General features: G+C 43.0%; 1 protein-coding gene across 3 annotated transcripts in view; it reads right to left on the bottom strand.

The window, feature by feature from the left end:
• ABCC12 (ATP binding cassette subfamily C member 12) overlaps positions 1-21,186 on the bottom strand; it is a 95,572-nt gene that overhangs the window by 26,252 nt on the left and 48,134 nt on the right. For all 3 annotated transcript variants that reach the window (XM_086689511.1, XM_086689512.1, XM_086689513.1), the window contains exons 11-17: positions 20,797-20,868; positions 18,303-18,427; positions 6,339-6,411; positions 4,361-4,564; positions 795-929; positions 611-686; positions 456-527 (exon numbers count right to left, since the gene is read on the bottom strand). In XM_086689511.1, the coding sequence (XP_086545637.1) occupies positions 456-527; positions 611-686; positions 795-929; positions 4,361-4,564; positions 6,339-6,411; positions 18,303-18,427; positions 20,797-20,868 (757 nt within the window). The remainder of the gene's footprint in view (positions 1-455; positions 528-610; positions 687-794; positions 930-4,360; positions 4,565-6,338; positions 6,412-18,302; positions 18,428-20,796; positions 20,869-21,186) is intronic.

The following is a 21,186-nucleotide window of genomic DNA, read 5'->3' as shown; positions in this document are numbered from 1 at the left end:
CTTTCTCAACGCTTCCCATAAAGAGTGTGAAACAGCTCCTATGTGTGTTTTGCCTTTAATCAATCTATGTGCTGTGCTTTGATCTTTCTAACTAATAACAGTAATAACTACTCTTGAGGGTTACTGTATGTCAGGCACTAGGCTAATCATTTTATCTGCAGTTTCTCATGTAATCTTTGTAAGAACCAGGAGTTGGTAGTATTATTTTCCCATTCTATGGATTAAGAAACTAAGGTTCAGAGTGGCCAAGTGTCTTGCACAAACTCATAAAACTAGTAAGTGGTTGAGTCAGGGTTTGGACTCAGGCAGTTGAACCCCTAGGCTCACATGATGGTAAACTGTATAATCCTAGCTGCCCAAAAGGACATACACTGTGCCTACATTTCTCTATCAAGAATGGTGGATGCTCACCCAATATTTACGACTATGTAACTGAGGGAACGAATAGCAAATACCTTTTATGTCTACAAATTCTGAGTCCGTTTCAGGTTCTTTTTCTTCATCTTTCCCATCTCCTGGATCCAAAACTAAGGTGAGAAATAAAGAGAGATCTGTGTCTGCTCATGAGCCACGGGCAATAAGAGAAGAGCGTTTCGAACTCAGATTGTACCAGCATCTCCATCTCTCTCAGTGGGGCTCTCCTTAAGGGCTTCCACCATTGCTGTATTGTAAATGTGCTCAGGATCCTGGAGACAAAATGACATACCTTCTGAAAGCTAAATGACAGGACTTCTCCCAGGCTGGAGACTGCAAGGGAGGGACCCCATCTCTTGCACCCCAGTACAAAGAGTTACCTTGAATTGCAACCCTCGGAGGTTGTGAATCAGCTTTGCATAGCACCCTCTCTCCTCCATTAACTCCTTATGGGTTCCCTTTTCACAAATCTCTCCATCTTCTAACAAAATGACTTCATCACAAGACTCCAAGAACTGCAGAGATATTAAAGTGACCTATAGTGAACTTCTGCCTGGTAAGAGAAGAGTGTGGTGCCAAACTCCCATCCAGTGGTGTTCCAAGTTCCTCTAGTGCAGAGGTTATCAACCTTGGCACTATTGGCACTGAGGGCCAGATGATTCTTTGTTGTTGGGGCAGAACGGGGAGGGGGGGGCTGTCTTGTGCATAGTAAGATATTTAGCAGCCTCCCTGCTCTCTAACCCACTAGATGCCAATAGCACCCCCCCATCCCAGTTGTGACAAGCAAAAATGTTTCCAGATATTGACAAATGCCCTCTAAATGGCAAAATGGCCCCCAGTTGAGAAGAACTGATCTAGTGAACACTGGTGTCACGAGTACAAAGAGAGCCTCTGGTTGTCACTATGATGCACATTGACTCTTCCTTTCCTACTGTTCCCTAAATGAGCTGCCATGCTAAGAAATCAGATCGGGGAGCAGGGGAATTTGGAATATAAAATTGACAAGTTACTGCAAGACGAAGTTTGGTGGAAAGGGGAAATGTGACCCCAGCAACAGCCTTACTCTGCTGCTATAAAGTTACAAGCCCACCTCATCATCCTCATCTAGCCCATGAGAAGCAGAACATGGAGAAGTTCCCAGCCACCAAGCCATACCCCCTGGCCTCAGGAATTTACACCAGATTTATCTGTATAATAAAAATATAACTACATTTAATATGGCATCCCACATTTTTTGCCCAAAGCACTTCTATTTTCCTCGTTTGAGTTCCCTTCATTTGCATATCACTCTTGAAATCAAAGAGTTCTGCTAAAAGGGGTTTCCTCGCATTTGGAGTGAGGGTCAGGTCAACCCATCTAAGATCAGAAAGTCCCTCATACAGGGGCAAGATGTTATGAGATTTAAGACAGTTTTGCCCAAAGAAGCCTTTGCAATACAGGCCAGAAGTCTTTCCCTGTACCCAGGGTCTACCCATGGTCAAATCAGCTTTTCATGTACTTGATTAGAAGCTTGAGAGAAGTGGCTACATTTGGTCATTGCTCTCCCCATTGGGTGTTGGGGAAATGGGGAAGGTGCCCAAAAGGCCAAATGACAGCCATTCTGACAGCTTGCACAGCTCCAGCCTTTCTGCCTCCCTTGGACTAATGACTCAGCTTCTTGTCCACTTTCCCAGACAGCCAAAGCAAGAAGAGACTGGCTTTTAATGTCCAGTTGAGACTCTCTCTGAGAGATTCTTTTTCCTGAAAATAACATCTAGCCTTTATACAGCATCTTCTTACCTTTCAAAGCCTGATCTTGTTTTGTCTTTTATCTCTCAATCTCCCACAAGCCAGTAAAGGAAGTGGCAGCTTTGTTACCAGTCCATTCTCCAGATATGGAAATTGAGACCTTGGTATGGGGCCTGCAACAGCCCCAAAGCCTTTTCTACCTGTGAGGGCCCACATTGCAGCCAAGGGAGCTCCTGGTGAAGGTCCTCTGGCTAGTGAGCACCCTCCCTCCCCAGTTGACACCAGTGAGATCCGGCATGATTTGAGCAGCTTTGTTCTGCAAACTCACAAAATCTGACCCTGGGTTAGATTTCAGTGGCAACCGCATCTCTTATTTCATTTGTTTCCTCAAGTAGAAGAACAATTGTCCAGCCCAAGCCCTGGGAAGCGTCCGGATTGGCTATGGGCCCAAGAGTAAAAGCAGCAGAGAAATGTTCTAGAAAGCCCAGGGGCTCTGGTTCAGGGGCTCTGAGCCCCCTCTTCCCTAACAATGGACAGCTGGACTGAGACTCCAGTGCCATCTTGTGGATGCTTGCATTTTTCAACACTCAAAAAGTGAGGGACAATGACCTTGGAGAAAGGTAGACTCTTTGAGGAGACTTAGGCCTGGGAAAAAAATATTTCTTGCCTGGGGTCATGCTATTAGTCATCAAGGTTCAAAGACTCCAACAGTCTGATGTGATGACTCCCCAGTCAGAACTCCTACAAGGACAGCCATGGCCCACATTTGTCAGGGGCCACAAGTCCCCCTCCAGATACCCAGAACCCCTCAGGAAGACAGCCCTCCCCACTACAGGTGGTCTCCAAGAATTGGACCTTCACGGTGCAGAGCTGTGGTTACAACATTTAGCACCCTGGCTGGGCGAGACCCCATTTCCACTGGCCTCATGGGGGTCCAGAAGAAATCCAACCTTCTCCTCCACTCTGATGACTGGCCAGCTGAGGAACTTGTCTGTACCAGCTCCACTGGATGCTTCCCAGAGGTGATCGAGCCCACTCAGAGGGAACCCAAAATTCAGATGCTTGGAGTTTATTCTGAGAACTCCAATCCTCAGCAAAGAGGCTGGAAGCAGAGCTACAGCAATGGGAAGAAACAGTTTTCCTAGGTCTTTAAAAAATTTCCCTCTTCTCAAGCTGGCCCTTCTAGACACTGATAGAAGATCTTAGAAAATTTGGCCAGAACATCCTGTAGCCATGGAAACCTCATTTGCCTCCCCCTTCCCTAGGTTGACTTACCCATGCAAAGGCCATGAGGTCTGCTTCTTACTCCCAGACCAGGCCCCTGTTGAACATTTTCCCCATAGGTGGTAGGAGAGGAAAGGGCAGGATTTCTGCTCCAACAGTCCTCTCAATGCAGGTCACTCCTGTGGGATCTCTCCTCCAGCAGGAGATGTACACATGTATATACACACAGATATACACGAACATACCACACACCTCTAGGGTCTCACTGTGGAGAGGAAGAGGCAGGGGGAAATCTGGTTTGTCTCAGAGTGGAGGGGAGTTTTGGATTCCTTTGATTCATCAAGGCATTCATAACCCTCGATGAGGTTGACATTGTGAGAACTTTCCCCAACCTGCCAAGCCATTCAAGGCAAGCTCAGTAACCCCTCTTCAAGATGCATGTTCCTAAGCCTGAGAGAGTGGCTCTGAGCAAGGAGAAGAGTCTTGCCTTAGCCCGAAAGTCTCCAGCCTTTCCCCCTGGTTAGTGATACCAGGGACATCTGGGCCCCCTATCCCACTCCCAGGACCTCCTGGCCTCCGGCCCACCCAGCCCTTGCTGGAGGAAGGATGAGTCTGAATTGTTTCCACCTGGCTTTCCATCTCCCTACCATCAGTAGTCCAGATCTGGAAGAGGTGCCCTATGTCCACCCCATATATAGGGGTCCACTGCTCCTGGAGAATCTACCTTCTAGTAAAGAAAGGGCTCAGCCCCACTGAATCCAAAGTTAGGACCAATAGGAGCCATGCACAGAGAGGATTGGGCAGGGCTATATGAAAGATGGGATGGCTTGGGAGAATCATGAGTGTAACCTACACATCTTGCTCCCTCCCTGACCCTGTCCAGGTGAAGACAACCTCGGATGGGAGAGGCAAGTTTAGGCAGAAGAGAAGACTCTGTGAGCATTAGGTGCCACACCCATCCTAGGGCCTCATGGATCCTGCCAGTCCCAGTCACCTGCAGCTGGTGGGTCACCAGAACGATGGTCTTCCCGCTGAGCGTCTTCTTGATGCACTCCTCAAAGACATACTTCCCCACGTGGGCATCCACTGCTGACAGGGGGTCATCCAGCAAGTAGATTTCGTGGTTCGAGTAGACAGCACGGGCCAGACTGATCCTCTGCCTCTGTCCCCCAGAGAGGTTGAGGCCCCGCTCCCCAATCTGTAGACAGGAGCAATACTACTGCCCATCTCTAGGCTCCAACCCCACCCTGCAGTCCTCAGGAAGCAAGAACTTCTTGAAGCTTCTCAAGACTCTTCTGATCATTACTATGTCCCAGCTCATCCACCCCTTATAAGGACCCTGGACTGCATCATATGCCTTGGGAAGTAGAAGATTTGCTTCTGCAGAAAGCCTGGTGGACAGTGGCAACTAGGGGAAAAACTCGTTCCAATGTTGAGTGGGGGGGACCTAGCTTACAACAGCCCCATTCCGGTGCATATACCATAGGGAGGGGCTATGTCTTGACCACTAACACCAAAGGGAACTGTTGAGCAGAAAGATCTGGGAGAGTGGACAGGTGAACAGAAGGGAGAAGAGGTTGGGAGCAGATGGAAAAGGGGGGTCTTTGCTTGCTTGTGGATCAACTCCCAACCCCCACTAGGACTTCTAAGCTCTACGAAAACAGAAGGCATGTCTACCTTGTTCATCACTATATCTGTAAGGCCTGGCACCACACCTGACCCAGAGCAGGCACTCATTGAGTATTTGTAGAAGAGATGAAAAGGTAGATAGCCTACTATAGGTTATTCTGTCCAACTGACCCCAAAGTGAACCCCCATTATGTTCAGCCAGGCATTGGGTTGAGCACTGGGGAAAGACACATGAAGCTGGACCAAAAAAGTCTCCCATCTACTGTGAGCTCACATATTAGCAGAAAGTGGAGGCCTGGTCAGTTACACACATAATAAAGGTGCAAAGCAGGATTTAACAAATGCCAACTGAGAAACATAAGCCAAGTATTCTGGGGCAAATTACATCAGTCCACAAGATTCAAGAAGGGGAAGTCTCCCCCTCCAGGGAGTGGATTTGGGGTTAGAACTCAAAGGGTGGTAACAATAGCAAAAACAGAGGTCTGGAAGCTGGAAGACAAGTGCACACTTAGGTGGGCAGGTAGGGATGAGTAGAAGCAAACCCTGGGAAGGTGGGCCAGGACTGCAGCAAGAGAAGTCCTGAATGCCAGGCCAGGATGGCTGTGGTGACCATTTCCTTGACACAGGCACATTAAGGGCACCAGCAGAGAAATGCAATGTGTTCCAAACTGGTCTTTCTTCAAGATGCTTTAGCTCTCTGGTATCATTTAGGTGGTTGGCAAAGTGTGAAGACTAAGCAGAGGACACACTGGGATCGGGAGACAGGAAGATGACACAGTGACTTCCCCCCGCCCAAGTCACCCGAGTTGTCAGACTCCACCGAGGACCCAGGCAGCTCTTGGGACAAGCAGCTGGGAGTAATGTTTGGAGGGCAGAGAAAATGAGGCAAGAAGGGGCCCTTGAGACTCCAGCCACAATGCAGCACCCCTGGACCTCTGTCTTTGGAGGACAGAGCCAGCCCATGAGATAAGGAAGCAGCTTCCAACAGAAACTTGCCTAAGATAATAGGCAGACTGGGAATGGCCCCAGGAGTGACAATGCTGAACCCAACACAGGTGGACCACATCCTGTATGGTCTCACATACAATGGTACCACATACAATGGTACCTGTATGGTCCCACATACAATGGTACCACATCCATTGTAATAATCCCCTAAGAATAAAACAAGATGGAGAATTCAGGATGGTAGAACCTGGCTGGTCCCACATTTCTTGGGACCTTTCTGTCCTCCAGGGCATCTAAATGTGGATGGAACTGGGGCCTGTTAGCCTCCCCCTTTCGACCTGGGCAGCCATGCTGCCATGCCACTGCAGTGGAGCTGAGCTCCCAGCTCTGCTCACCTCAGTCAGGTCTCCATAAGGAAGGTTGCTCAGGTCCTTCTGGAGGGCACAGACACGAACTGTGTGCTGATACCTGTGGACAGAAATGTCAGTGTGATAACAAAAGACACAATTTCTTCCCTGGGTTGCCTGGAAAGGCATTGCTGGTGTCAATGGGGTAAGGCAGGGAGGTGGCCAGTTGCTTCATCTTTGATGTCCAAGGACAGTTTCCCCTTGACTCATAGGCATCCCCCACACTCCTTATGTGGAGTTGAGTCAGGGATGGCCCCTCCCCTCACAGGCTTCCTGCCTTGAGGGGAAGATGACATCAATGCACATGGAACCTCTGAAAAAAAAAAACTGGGGGCACCAACTGCTAGCACTGCTCTTGGGAGTCAGAGGAGAGAGTGACAAGTGTGGGCTAAGGTCACTGTGGGAGGCTTCCCAAAGGATACAAGACCATGAATGGAAGAGATGTGTGTTGGTGGAGGGTATAATAGTAGGATGTTGGGGTGATTACTAATGATGACTCTGACATCTGCGCCAGGATGGTCCTCTATCCACCAGTAACTCCTACAAGGTTGGAGAAAGCAACCTTTCTCCACCTGAGACACTTTTGGACACTGGGCACAGAGAATGCTGCTTGAGGAGCAGAGAGGCCAAGCAGGAATAAGATCTCAGTTCCTTAGACCTCCCAGCCCTTTGGAATATCCTTCAACATTGTGCACTTTCTAGCCCTGGGCCAGCCTGTAGGGACTCTAATGGGCAAGACCCTAACCAACTCCCAGTAGCCACGATGCTCAGATCAGCCACTCATCCTGCAAAGGACAGGATCCCCCATCATGCTGAGGATCCCATGACTTACTGGGCATGACCCCAGTCCCTCTCCTTGGGGGACTGAGAGCAAGGGATCCAGGAAAGTCAATAAGTTAGTAGGCAGGAACTCAGAGATGTCCAGATCCCAAGCTATGAGAAAATTTCACACCCTTCTCCCTGGGTTTTCTCTGTACCTCATTCCCACTCAGACTGCCCCCACTCTAGATAGAATCTCTCCCAGGGAACCAGAGTACACCACATAGCTTCTTCAGGAACTGGTTCCTGCTCTGAATTCCCTGGAGCTCAAACTCATGCCCTATCCAAGGAGCAGCCAGTTCCAGCCACTGGTTTCTGTACCACTTGAAATGCCTGCTGCCTCCACAAAGGTTAATTAGTTGACTAATTGATTTAATGGTTAATTGATATCATTACCATCATCACCATCATTGGGATCCTCTTTCTCAATGCATGACAATGGGAAAGTCTTACAACTCAGACTTTGCAAGACACACCTTCCCAATAAAGGTTACCAGCAAGAGAGTGAGCAGGCAGATCATGAGTAGTTACCCTTAAGCTGGCACACTGGCCCCTGGCAGCACTCAATACCCTGGAGCAGAAGCTGGGCATAGCCCTGAGCATCATGCCCACGTGCCACCTTTAGGAGTGGTATACATGGTGGTTAAGATCAGGGGCTTTGGCAAGGTAGCAATATTTACATTAGACAAAATAGACTTTAAAGCAAATACTGTAGTAAAAGACAAAGTATTACATAATGATAAATTATGTCAGTATTATAATGGCAAAGTATTACATAATGATAAAGGGATCAATCTAACTAGAGGATATAACAATTGTAAATATCTATGTATCCAACATTGGAGCACCTAAATACATAAAGCAAATATTAATGAATATAAAGAGACAAATTGATGGTAATACAATAATAGTAGAAGACTTTAACATCCCATGTACATCAGTGGATAGACCATTCAGGCTGAAAATGAGTAAGAAAACAGTGTCTTTGAATGACACATTAAACCAGATGACCCTCAGAGATATATAAAGAACATTCTATCCAAAAACAACAGAATACACATTCTTTTCAAGTGCACATGAAACATTCTCCAGAATAGATCACATATTAGGCCACAAAACAAGCCTCAATAAATTTTAGAAGACTGAAATCATAGCACACATCTTTCCTGATTACAGCAGGTATAAAACTACCAATCACAAGAAAAAATTCTGGAAAAACACAAACCCATGGAGTCTAAACAACATGATACTTAACATTATCAATGGGTCAATGAAACAATCAAAGAAGAAATCAAAAAAGCCATGGAGACAAATGAAAATGAAAACACAATGGTTCAAAATCCTTGGGACACAGCAAAAGTAGTTCTAACAGAGAAGTATATAGTGATACAGGCCTTCCTAAAAAACAATAAAAAACTCAGATGATCTAAACTTATACTTAAAGGAATTAGAAAAAGAAGAACAAAGCCCAAGATGAGTAGAAGGAAGAAAATAATAAAGCTCAGAGGAGAAATAAATGATGTAAAGACTAAAACAAATCAGGAGAAAATATCAATGAAACAAAAAGCTGATTCTTTGAAGAGATAAACAAAATGATAAACTCTCATCAAGAAAAAGAAATGACCCAAATAATTAAAATCAGAAATGAAAGACGAGAAGTAACAATGGACACCACAGAAATACAAAAGATTCTAAGAGAATACTATAAAAAATTATATGACAACAAATTGGGCAACCTAGAAGAAATGGATAAATTCCTAGAATTAATTACACAATCTTCCAAACCCGAATCAGGGAGAAATGAAATTTTTGACAGACCAATTACTAGTAACAAAATTAAATCAGTAATAATATATTTTTTAAAAACTACCAAAAATTAAAGTCCAGAGCCACATGGATTCACAGGTGAATTCTACCAAATATTTAAGGAAGAGTTGATACCTATTCTCCTCAAATTATTCCAAAAAATAGAAGATAAAGGAAAGCTTCCAAATACATTCTATGAAGCTAGCATTACCCTGATACCAAGACCATACAAAGAACACAAAAAAGAGGGAGGGAAGGAAGGAGGGAGGTATGGAGGAAGAAAGAGGGGGAGAGAGGGGGGAAGGAAGGAAGGAAGGAAGGAAGGAAGGAAGGAAGGAAGGAAGGAAGGAGAAAGAAAGAAAGAAAGAAAGAAAGAGAAGGAAGAAAGGCAAATATCCCTGATGAACATAGACACAAAAATCCTCAAAATATTAGCAAACCCCATTTAACAATACATTAAAATGATCATTCACCACAATCAAGTGGGTTTTATTCTGGGGACACAAGAATGGTTCATTATTTGCAAATCAATCAACATAATACACCACCTCAACAAAATGAAAGCTGAAAATCATATGATCATCTCAATAGATGCAGAAAAAGCATTTGACAAAATCCAGCATCCTTCAGATAAAAACTCCCAAAAAAAGTGGGTTTAGAGGAAATATATATCAACATAATAAAGGCCATATATGAAAAAGTCACACCAAATATCATACTCAATGGTGAAAAACTGAGAGCTTTTGCTCTAAGATCAGGAACAAGACCAGGATATTTACTTTTGCCACTTTTATTTTACATGGTACTGGAAGTTCTAGCCATAGCAATCAAACAAGGAAAAGAAATAAGAGGCCTTCATATTGGCAAAGAAGTTAAACTGTCACTATTTGCAGATGACATGAAACTATACCTGAGAAACTTAACAGGAGACCATGGGGGAGGGGAAGGAAACAAAAAAGTTAGAGAGGGAGGGAGACAAACCATAAGAGACTCTTAAAAACTGAGAACAATCTGAGGGTTGATGGGGGATGGGAGGGAAGGGAGGGTGGGTGATGGGTATTGAGGAGGGCACCTGTTGGGATGAGCACTGGGTGTTGTATGGAAACCAGTCTGACAATAAATTTTATATTTAAAAAAGAAACTATACATAGAAAATCCTAAAGACCCCACCAAAAAACTACAAGTAACAAATGAATTCCATAAAGTTACAGGATACAACATTAATACCCAGAAATCAGTAGCATTTCTATAAGCTAATAATGAAGTAGCAGAAAGAGAAATTAAGAAAATAATTCCATTTACAATTGTATGAAAAAATAATAAACTACCTAAGAATAAACTTAACCAAGGAAATGAAAGTTCTGTACTCTGAAAATTATAAAATTCTGATGAAAGAAATTGAAGATGACACAAATAAATGGAAATATACACTGTGCTCATGGATTGGAAGAATTTAAAATGTCCACACTATCCAAACCAATCTAGAGATTCAATGCAATCCCTATCAAAATACCAATAGCATTTTTCACAGAACTAGAACAAATAATACTAAAATTTATATGGGACCACAAAAGACCCCAAGTAGCCAAAGCAACCTTGAGAAAGAAAAAAAAAAAGCTGGAGGTATCACAATTCCAGATTTTAAGATATAATACAAAGCTGTAGTAATCAAAACAGTATGGTATTGGCATAACAGTAGACACATAGATAGATCAAAGGAAGAAAATAGAGAGCCCAGAAATAAACACTTGCTTACATGGTCATTAATCAATGACAAAGGAGACAAGAATATTCAACAGGTAAAAGACTGTCTCTTCAATAAATGGTGCTGAATAAACTGGACAGCAACATGTAAAAGAATGAAACTGGACTTTATAACACCATACACAAAAATAAAAATCCTGAAACCATAAAAATCCTAGAAAAGAACACAGGCCATAATTTCTCTGACATTGGCTGTAGCAATATTTTTCTAGGTATGTCTCCTAAGGCAAGGGAAACAAAAGAAAAAATAAATTATTGGGACTCCATCAAAATAAAAGGCTTTTGCACAGTAAAGGAAACCATCAACAAAACAAAAAATGCAGCCTTCTGAATGGGAGAAAGTACTTGCAAATGATATATCCAATAAGGCATTGATATCCAAAATATATAAAAGAACTTCTACAACTCAACACCAAAAAGACCAATCTGATTTAAAAAAAGAGGCAAAGGACCTGAGTAGACATTTTTCCAGAAAAGACATACAGATGACCAAAAGACACATGAAAAGATGCTCAACATCATTATTCATCAGGCAAATCAAAACCACTGAGATATCACCTTAAACCTGTCAGAATGGCTAAAATCAAAAAGGCAAGAAGTAACAAGTGTTGGAAAGGATGTGAAGAAAAAGGAACCCTCATACACTGTTGTTCGGAATGTAAGTTGGTACAGTCACTGTGAAAAATAATGTGGAGGCCTCTCAAACATTAAAGATAGAATTACCATGTGATCCAGGGATTCCACTACTGGGTATTTACCCATAGAAAACAAGGACACTAATTTGAAAGATATATGCACACCTATTTTTATTGCATCATTATTTAAAGTAGCCAAAATATCAAAGCAACCTACGTATCCATTGATAGATGAATGGAAAAGGAAGATGTGATGGGTGTGATGGGTGTGTGTGTGTGTGTGTGTGTGTGTGTGATGAAATATTACACAGTCTTTAAAAAGGATGACATCATGCCATTTGCAACAACATGGATGGACCTAGAGGGTATTATTATACTAAATTAAATAAGTCAGACTGAGAAAGACAAACACCATATGATTTCACTCACATGTGCAATTAAAAAAAAACACAAATGATTAGGTTTATTCCTAGGTATTTTATGGTTCTTGGTGCAATTGTAAATGGTGCAGTTTCTTTATTTCTCTTTCTGTTGCTTCATTAGTGGTGTATAAAACTGCAACCGATTTATGTACATTGATTTTGTACCCTGTGACTTTGATGAATTAATGTATCAGTTCTAGCAGTCTTTTGGTGGAGTCTTTCGGATTTTCCATGTAGAGTATCATGTCGTCTGTGAAAAGTGAAAGTTTGACTTCTTTGCCAATTCTGACGCCTTTTATTTCATTCTGTTGTCTGATTGCTGATACTAGGACTTCCAACACTATGTTAAACAACAGTGCTGAGAGTGGACATCCCTGTCATGTTCCTGATCTCAGGAGAGAAGCTCTCAGTTTTTCCCCATTGAGGATTGTATTAGCTGTGAGCTTTTCATATATGGCTTTTATGATGTTTAAGTATGTTCTTTCTATCCCAACTTTCTTTAAGGTTTTTATTAAGAAAGGATGCCGTGTTTTGTCAAATGCTTTTTTTTAATTTAATTTTTTAAATTTACATCCAAATTAGTTAGCATATAGTGCAACAATGATTTCAGGAGTAGATTCCTTAGTGCCCCTTACCCATTTAGCACATACCCCCTCCCACAACCCCTCCAGTAACCCTTGTTTTGTTCTCCATATTTATGAGTCTCTTCTGTTTTGTCCTCCTCCTTGTTTTATATTATTTTTGTTTCCCTTCCCTTATGTTCATCTGTTATGTCAAATACTTTTTCTGCATCTATTGACAAGATCATATGGATCTTATCCTTTCTTTTATTAATGTGATGTATCACATTGATTGATTTGTGAATATTGAACAGCCCTGCAGCCCAGGAATGAATCCCACTTGATCATAGTGAATAATTCTTTTAATACACTGTTGAATTCGATTTGCTAGTATCTTGTTGAGAATTTTTGCATCCATGTTCATCAGTGATATTGGCCTGTAATTCTCCTTTTTTGTGGGCTCTCTGTCTGGTTTGGGATTCAAGGTAATGCTGGCTTCATAGAATGAGTCCAGAAGTTTTCCTTCCATGTCTATTTTTTTGGAACAGCTAGAGAAGAATAGGTATTAATTCTGCTTTAAATGTCTGGTAGAATTCCCCAGGGAAGCCATCTGGCCCAGGACTCTTATTTGTTGGGAGATTTTTGATAACTGATTCAATTTCTTCACTACTTATGGGTCTGTTCAAATTTTCTATTTCTTCCCATTTGAGTTTTAAGTGTGTAGGTGTCTACGAATTTGTCCATTTCTTCCAGGTTGTCCAGTTTGTTAGCATATAATTTTTCATAGTATTATCTGAAAATTGCTTATATTTCTGAGGGATTGGTTGTGATAAATCCATTTTCATTCGTGATTTTATCTGTTTGGGTCCTCTCTCTTTTCTTTTTGAGAAGTCTGGTTAGGGGTTTACCAATTTTGTTTATTTTTTCACAAAACCAACCTTTAGTTTCATTGATTTGTTCTACTGGGGTTTTTTTATTCTATATTATTTATTTCCACTCTGATCTCCATGATTTCACTTCTTATTCTGGCTTTGGGATTTCTTTATTGTTCTGCTTCTAGTTCCTTTTTTTTTCAATATATGAAGTTTATTGTCAAATTGGTTTCCATACAACACCCAGTGCTCATCCCAAAAGGTGCCCTCCTCAATACCCATCACCCACCCTCCCTTCCCTCTCACCCCCCATCAACCCTCAGTTTGTTCTCAGTTTTTAAGAGTCTCTTATGCTTTGGCTCTCTTCCACTTTAGCCTCTTTTTTTTTTCCTTCCCCTCCCCCATGGGTTTCTGTTAAGTTTCTCAGGATCCACATAAGAGTGAAACCATATGGTATCTGTCTTTCTCTGTATGGCTTATTTCACTTAGCATCACACTCTCCAGTTCCATCCATGTTGCTACAAAGGGCCATATTTCATTCTTTCTCATTGCCATGTAGTACTCCATTGTGTATATAAACCACAATTTCTTTATCCATTCATCAGTTGATGGACATTTAGGCTCTTTCCATAATTTGGCTATTGTTGAGAGTGCTGCTATAAACATTGGGGTACAAGTACCCCTATGCATCAGTACTCCTGTATCCCTTGGGTAAATTCCTAGCAGTGCTATTGCTGGGTCATAGGGTAGGTCTATTTTTAATTTTTTGAGGAACCTCCACACTGTTTTCTAGAGTGGCTGCACCAGTTTGCATTCCCACCAACAGTGCAAGAGGGTTCCCGTTTCTCCACATCCTCGCCAGCATCTATAGTCTCCTGATTTGTTCATTTTGGCCACTCTGACTGGTGTGAGGTGATATCTGAGTGTGGTTCTGATTTGTATTTCCCTGATGAGGAGCGACGTTGAGCATCTTTTCATGTGCCTGTTGGCCATCCGGATGTCATCTTCAGAGAAGTGTCTATTCATGTTTTCTGCCCATTTCTTCACTGGGTTATTTGTTTTTCGGGTGTGGAGTTTGGTGAGCTATTTATAGATTTTGGATAGTAGCCCTTTGTCCGATATGTCATTTGCAAATATCTTTTCCCATCTGTTGGTTGCCTTTTAGTTTTGTTGGTTGTTTCCCTTGCTGTGCAGAAGCTTTTTATCTTCATAAGGTCCCAGTAATTCATTTTTTATTTTAATTCCTTTGCCTTTGGGGATGTGTCAAGTAAGAAATTGCTATGGCTGAGTTCAGAGAGGTCTTTTCCTGCTTTCTCCTCTAGGGTTTTGATGGTTTCCTGTTTCACATTCAGGTCCTTTATCCATTTTGAGTTTATTTTTGTGAATGGTGTGAGAAAGTGGTCTAGTTTCAGTCTTCTGCATGTTGCTGTCCAGTTCTCCTAGCACCCTTTGTTAAAGAGACTGTCTTTTTTCCATTGGATATTCTTTCCTGCTTTGTCAAAGATTAGTTGGCCATACGTTTGTGGGTCTAGTTCTTGGATGGAACTGGAGAGTGTTATGCTAAGTGAAATAAGCCATACAGAGAAAGACAGATACCATATGGTTTCATCTTATGTGGATCCTAAAAAACTTAACAGAAACCCATGGGGGAGGGGAAGGAAAGAAAAAGAGGTTAGAGTGGAAGACAGCCAAAGCATAAGAGACTCTTAAAAACTGAGAACAAACTGAGGGTTGATGGGAGGTGGGATGAGGGGAGGGTGGGTGATGGGTATTGAGGAGGGCACCTTTTGGGATGAGCACTGGGTGTTGTATGGAAACCAATTTGACAATAAACTTCATATATTGAAAAAAAAAACAAAAAAAAAACAGGAAAAAAAAAACAAAAAAAATAGAACTACCCTATGACCCAGCAATAGCACTGCTAGGAATTACAAGTAGATACTAATTACAAGTAGATACTACAAGGAATACAGGAGTGCTGATTTATGGGAGCACATGTACCCCAATGTTTATATCAGCACCTTCAATAGCCAATTTATGGAAAAAGCCTAAATGCTCTAGGTGATGAATGGATACAGAAGATGTGGTTTATATATACAATAGAATAGTTCTTGGCAATGAGAAAGAATGAAATCGTGCCACTTGCAACAGGGTGGATGGAACTGGAAAGTATTATGCTGAGTGAAATAAGTCAATCAGAGAAAGACAGATATCATGTTTTCACTCATATGTGGATCTTGAGAAACTTAACAGAAGACCATGTGGGAAGGGAAGGGGGAAAAAATAGTTACAAACAGAGAGGGAGGGAGGCAAACCATAAGAGACTCCTAGAACAGAGAACACACTGAGGGTGGAATGTGGGGGGGGGGGTGGTAGGGGAGAGGGGAAAATGAGTGATCAGCTTTGAGGAGGGCACTTGTTGGGATGAGCACTGGGTGTTGTATGTAAGCGATGAACCACGGGAATCTACCCCAAAAACCAAGAGCACACTTTACACACTGTATGTTAGCCAATTTGACAATAATTTATATTTAAAAAGAAAGAAGAAAGAAAGAAAGAAAGAAAGAAAGAAAGAAAGAAAGAAAGAAACAGACTGGTGTTGGTGCATGAATAGACAAAGACAATAAATAAATAAATAAATAAATAAATACATACATAAAACAACTGAATAAACAAACAAAAAGCAGAATCTGACACATAAATACAGAGAACAAATTAATGGTTGCTGGAGGGGGAGGGAATGGGCAAAATGGCTGAAGGGAGAGTGGGAGATACAGCCTTCCAGTTACAGAATAAATAAGTCATGGGGATGAAAGGTAAAGCACAGGGTATCTACTCAATGATATTGTAATAGAGCTACATGGTATCTGATGGTAGCTACACCTCAGGTGAGCATAGCATAACATACAGAGAAGTTGAATCACTATGTTGTACACCTGAAATGAATGTAACATTGTGTGTCAACTATACTCAAAAAATTTTTTTTTGAAAAACCAGGGGCTTTAAAATCAGAACAATCTGCATTTGGTGGGTTTTTTGTTTTTTGTTTGTTTGTTTAATGTTTTATTTATTTTTGAAGGAGAGAGAGAGAGAGACAGAAAGTAAGCAGGGGAGGGGCAGAGAGAGAGGGAGACACAGAATCCAAAGTGGGCTTCAGGCTCTGAGCTGTCAGCACAGAGCCCGATGCAGAGCTCGAACTCGCAAGCCATGAGATCATTACCTGAGCCAAAGTCCAACACTTAACAGACTGAGCCACCCAGGCACCCCCAGAACAATCTGCATTTGAATCCAGCTGGATAACCTTGGAGAAGTGACTGTACCTCCCTGATCTTCACTCTCCACTCTATAAAATTGTGCTAATAATTCTGATTGTGTTGTAAGAAGGAAACAAGAACACATATGTAAATCCATTAACACAATTTCTGGTGCATAGCAAATTCTCCATCATTGATTACTATTAATATTATTACCTTTGCCAATCTTTAACTATGAGATTCAGAGTGCTCAGCACATCTTCATCCTTTTGACATCCCCACCCCCCTTCTTAAGCTTCCCTTCACCTTCCTTCCTTCCTGGGGCCTGAGAGCCACTATGTTTGCCCTAGGAGCAAAGCCTCTGCTAGAGATGCCACATACAAAGGATGCTTAATCCACCCTACCAGGCCCAATTCAAGCACTACCCTCTCTTCCCTCTCATGATTTCTGCTGTCACTGAACAATCCAGCACAGCCTCCTGCCACTTGGCACATTCCTTCTTGGTGCACTGTTATTTCTATACATCTCTTATAGCCCCTTCCCGGACTTGAACATCTGAGGGGCAATGACGCATCTGAGCCACCCTTCTGTCCCCCATAATCCTTCATGGTCCTGCATATTGCAGGTATTTTGTAAATATTTGCCCTGACATTCTAAGTGATAAGGATAGGAATACCTCCTACTAACCTGCTACTGAAGAAAGAAAAGCAATTCCAGGTGGGGCAGGGAAGAGGCACAGGTAAAGTCAGGCCAGGAAATGCTGAGCAGAGCAGTGCAACTGGTGCCAAGGACTCCTGCACTGATCAGAACTTCCTGCCACTCTTGAGCCTCCTGGCAGCAGGATGCCATGGCCAGGGAAGATGAGAGGAAGTAATAGACTTCTTGCTGGGAACTCACACATGCTGGCCAATGTCAGTCAGCAAGGACAGCTTGTGCATTCAAAAAATAAGATATGAAAGTCCAGACCATGACTGGAAAGCTGACAGCCAGATTTTGAAAGCCAACTCCACTGGTCTTTACTTCAGCATCATGGAGCTTAGGGAGGTTTCAGGGGGACCCAGATGTCAGGAAACACCAGTGAGAATAAATGATGTTGCCCTGGCATTCAGGACTCAATCACTGCCATTTAATAGCCTTGACCTTGGGCAGATCAACTCTCCTTCTAAGCTTCAGCTTCGTCATCTGTAAAATGGGGATATGATGCCAGGATCTCCCTAAATGGGTGTTTATAGAATTCTCATTAGAGAGAGAATGTACACAGCAGCATACCAAACCCAGAAGAGAACCATAGAAAGCTATTATTTTCCAGAGCTTAAAGATAATGGCACAAAGTGTATACAAAAATTATGACATGAACTTTGTTTTTATTCCATTAGATAATTTTGAGGACATTAACAGCAATATATTCTTGTGGTTGACTGATGTCAATTAATAATTTCAGAGCTGATTAATTGTGTACTTGCTGCTCACAATTTTGAGCAGTTTTGGTTACTTGGCCTAAAGCAAATTGCCAGATATATCTTTCTCCAGTCAGACAACATATGCACTCTCACAGAGAACCTCAGAACATATGCTACTGTGTGCTGGGAATGAAGTGCCGATTCCATCCATTTCTTAGAGTGTGATCACAGGTCTGCAGAAGGCGCCTCTCCTGAACTCTTGGGTTAGGAAGAGAAAAACCAACACCCACTTGGCTCTGATGAATGTTTAATCAGAATTCATTAAAGGAACCCACTTAGCAATCATTACCAATGGCATAGGCATCTGTAGCAGAAGGAATCAAATACTGAAGGGCCTCATGCTTTCAAAGTTAATATTACCTTTGGTGATCATACTTTTCTCCAAATAGTATGTTTTCTCTCACATTTCCATGAAAGATCCATGCTTGCTGGGAAACATAGGCCACAGTCCCATTGAGTGCCACGATCCCTTGCTGTAACTGCATCTGGAGTAACAAGACCAGAATGCCTTCAGAAGCCAATCCTCACAGACTTCTCTTCAGGGACCCACTGCACACTTGCCACCCACTTATTCTATGAACATTAATTATGATGGCGCAAGAGGGTCAACAAGATGTCTTGTCCACATACTGCAAAGACCAGATGTGTAGAATGATGGTCTCAAAGTCAAAAACCTACAAGGGGCCAGGGAGGAATGTCACAGAAGAGGCAGTGGTGAGTCCTGCTGTAGGCTGGAGAGGCCACATGGCACCTTGGTGCAGCCAGAACAAGATGCCTTCTGAGAGGACTCAACATCACAAAGGCTTCCTTTTACAGGTGCACTGGCTACATCCCACCCCCCTCAGCCAGGCCCCAGGGGCAGGGCATAGCCTACATGGCTATGGATGGTGGTCCTGGTGTGTTCTGTCTCAAGGAAGCAGCCTCGATTCAGTCTGCACATTTGGTGCAGGGCCTGGTGCCAAGGATGCAGGCCTGGTGCAGCCAGAATTTCTCATTCTTCAAGAGGAGTGGAAATCCAATTTCATGTAGCACATTGAACAATCCAATTAAAAACTTGCATGTGCTCTAGTTTGTGACCCCAAGTACACTGTGGGCATCTGACAGCTGGTGGTGAAGCCATGTTCAAAGCTGTCAGGAGAGGACATATGCAAGAGATGCCGTGGTGCTCAGGGCTGATGCAGCAGCAGCTGTGTGTTGTGGACAGGAAAGGAAGATAGCCAAGGTCAAGGGATGGGACACAATTTCACCTCAGGAATGTCCCAAGAGGCAGAGAACATTAGACTTGGAGAAGAGAAAAAGATAATGACAATAATGGTAATAATAATAGGCAAAATAAATAGGGGCTATGACAGGCACTGGGTTAAGTGCATACAAAATGCTGGTCACCATGATTGGCCCTGGGAATTATCCTATAACTATTATATACATTATCTTATTTAATCCTCACCACAACCCTCCTAAGCCCCATTTTATGGACAAGGAAACTGAGGTTCAGAGAGGCTCAGTTACTTACCCAAGATTAAATAATGAGCATGAGGCTGAGGCAGGTGTTGAACATAGGCAGTCTAGAGTCCACTCATCAGCCACCCTGCCACCCCCTATCCCAGTGACTATGGTGAGGCATCTAATCTCACCACTGTTACATGGGAGATAGATTCTCTTTTCTCTGAGAGATTCCAAAGGAGCAGAAAAAAAGGGTAGAAGTTAAAAGGAGGCAGACTCCACTTCCATATATCAAAACTCTCCAAAGAGGGAACTGGCTGTGAAATAATTAGTTCTCCATTGCTGGAGATATCTGAGCAGAAGTTGGCTCATCTTTTATGGGATTCTGTGGAGAGCCTCATGTTATTCGATAGACAATTGGGATGGGTCACCTGTAACATACCTGCTGACTCTAGGGCTATTTATGACAGGCACACACAACAGAATCCCAGGGCATAAGTAACCTTAGGAGCTCATGGGATTCTGCCCCAATCCCCCAACCTCCTCCTTCGGACAGGGAAGGAGTTGTCACTCTTTCTAGAAATGAGTCAGCTGAGGCCAAAAGAAGTCACCCTATTCTAACAGGTTCTTCTGAGCCTGGTGTCCTCATTTCTTCAGAGGTTCCTCCTCTCCCAGCTACAGGCACCCAAGCTTCTCTCTAGGAACAGCAGGGTGGGAAGAAAGAGGACTTAATATTCATTCATTTGGGATGAGAAACTATATCAATTTAGAGCCTTGTGAATACAATAATTGGCCTGGCATTTTGCTGAGATCACACAGCTAGAAGTAGCAGACAAAGGACAAGACCCCTGGGCTCCTCCCTGCCTACCATGAGGTCTGCAGAGAGGTTGAGGGCACATTGCTGTGTTAGTTGATGCATGCATTCAGCCACTCCATCAAAGAAGGCTTGACTGAGCTGCTGCTGTGGGCAGACACTGGGGATATGGAGATGGACAAAGGGAAAAACAGATCTAGAGTCATGGTGAGTCTTAGGTTTCTTGGTCCTTCCCTACCAAGTTGACTTACTGGCCTTTCTAATCAGGATGGCCCAAGTCATGGGAAAAAACATGGATTTAATGACTTTCCTCTTCCTTTGACAAAGGTGGTGTTCTAGGCAAGGAAGCAGTCAGTGTTTAACACATGTCCTTAGGAGACAAACCCAAGAGTGTGTGAAAAGCTCAGCCATACATGGACAAGAGGCATGGAGCCACTGAGAACATTAACCCCCTGAAAATCACTATCAACTGTCTTCACAGTGTCCAGTGCAGCTGAGCCCAGCCACTGGGTCCACTGTTCTCAGAGGATCCCAAACACGGCAGGTAGGGAACCTGACATTTCAGTGTCATGTCAGTGTTCTGTCTTCACAGTTTACCTGTCCTAGGAGAGCTGCAATGAGGGAGCTCTTTCCACTTCCAACATTCCCACATATTCCCAAGATCTTCCCCTATCAGAGAAACAGAAAAAAAAAGACACAGTCATTTCCCCAGTTTTTAGAGGGTCTTGGTATGAAAGTGTTGCCTCCAAACTCTGCTGGCCAAAGGGCCACTGCTGGCTCTAAAAGGTGGCAGTTACAGTCTCACACCCCAAACCCAATATACAGCCTGGACAATACAGGAACCTACGTCTTAATTAAGTGTTTTCCTTGGCACAGCACAGCAGAGTGCCCAGAGGACTTCTAGAAATCACATACAAGCACTGACGCAAAACAGCCTTGTGCTGGTCTGGGACACACAGGACTTTACAGGAGTATTGTCCCATGCTT

Source organism: Puma concolor, chromosome E2 (genome assembly GCF_028749965.1).
Source record: "Puma concolor isolate L17-30 chromosome E2, mPumCon1.1.hap2, whole genome shotgun sequence".
NCBI classification, from domain to species: domain Eukaryota; kingdom Metazoa; phylum Chordata; class Mammalia; order Carnivora; family Felidae; genus Puma; species Puma concolor.
Note: the sequence above shows the minus strand (reverse complement) of the source record. Positions and strands in the feature narration are given on the sequence as shown.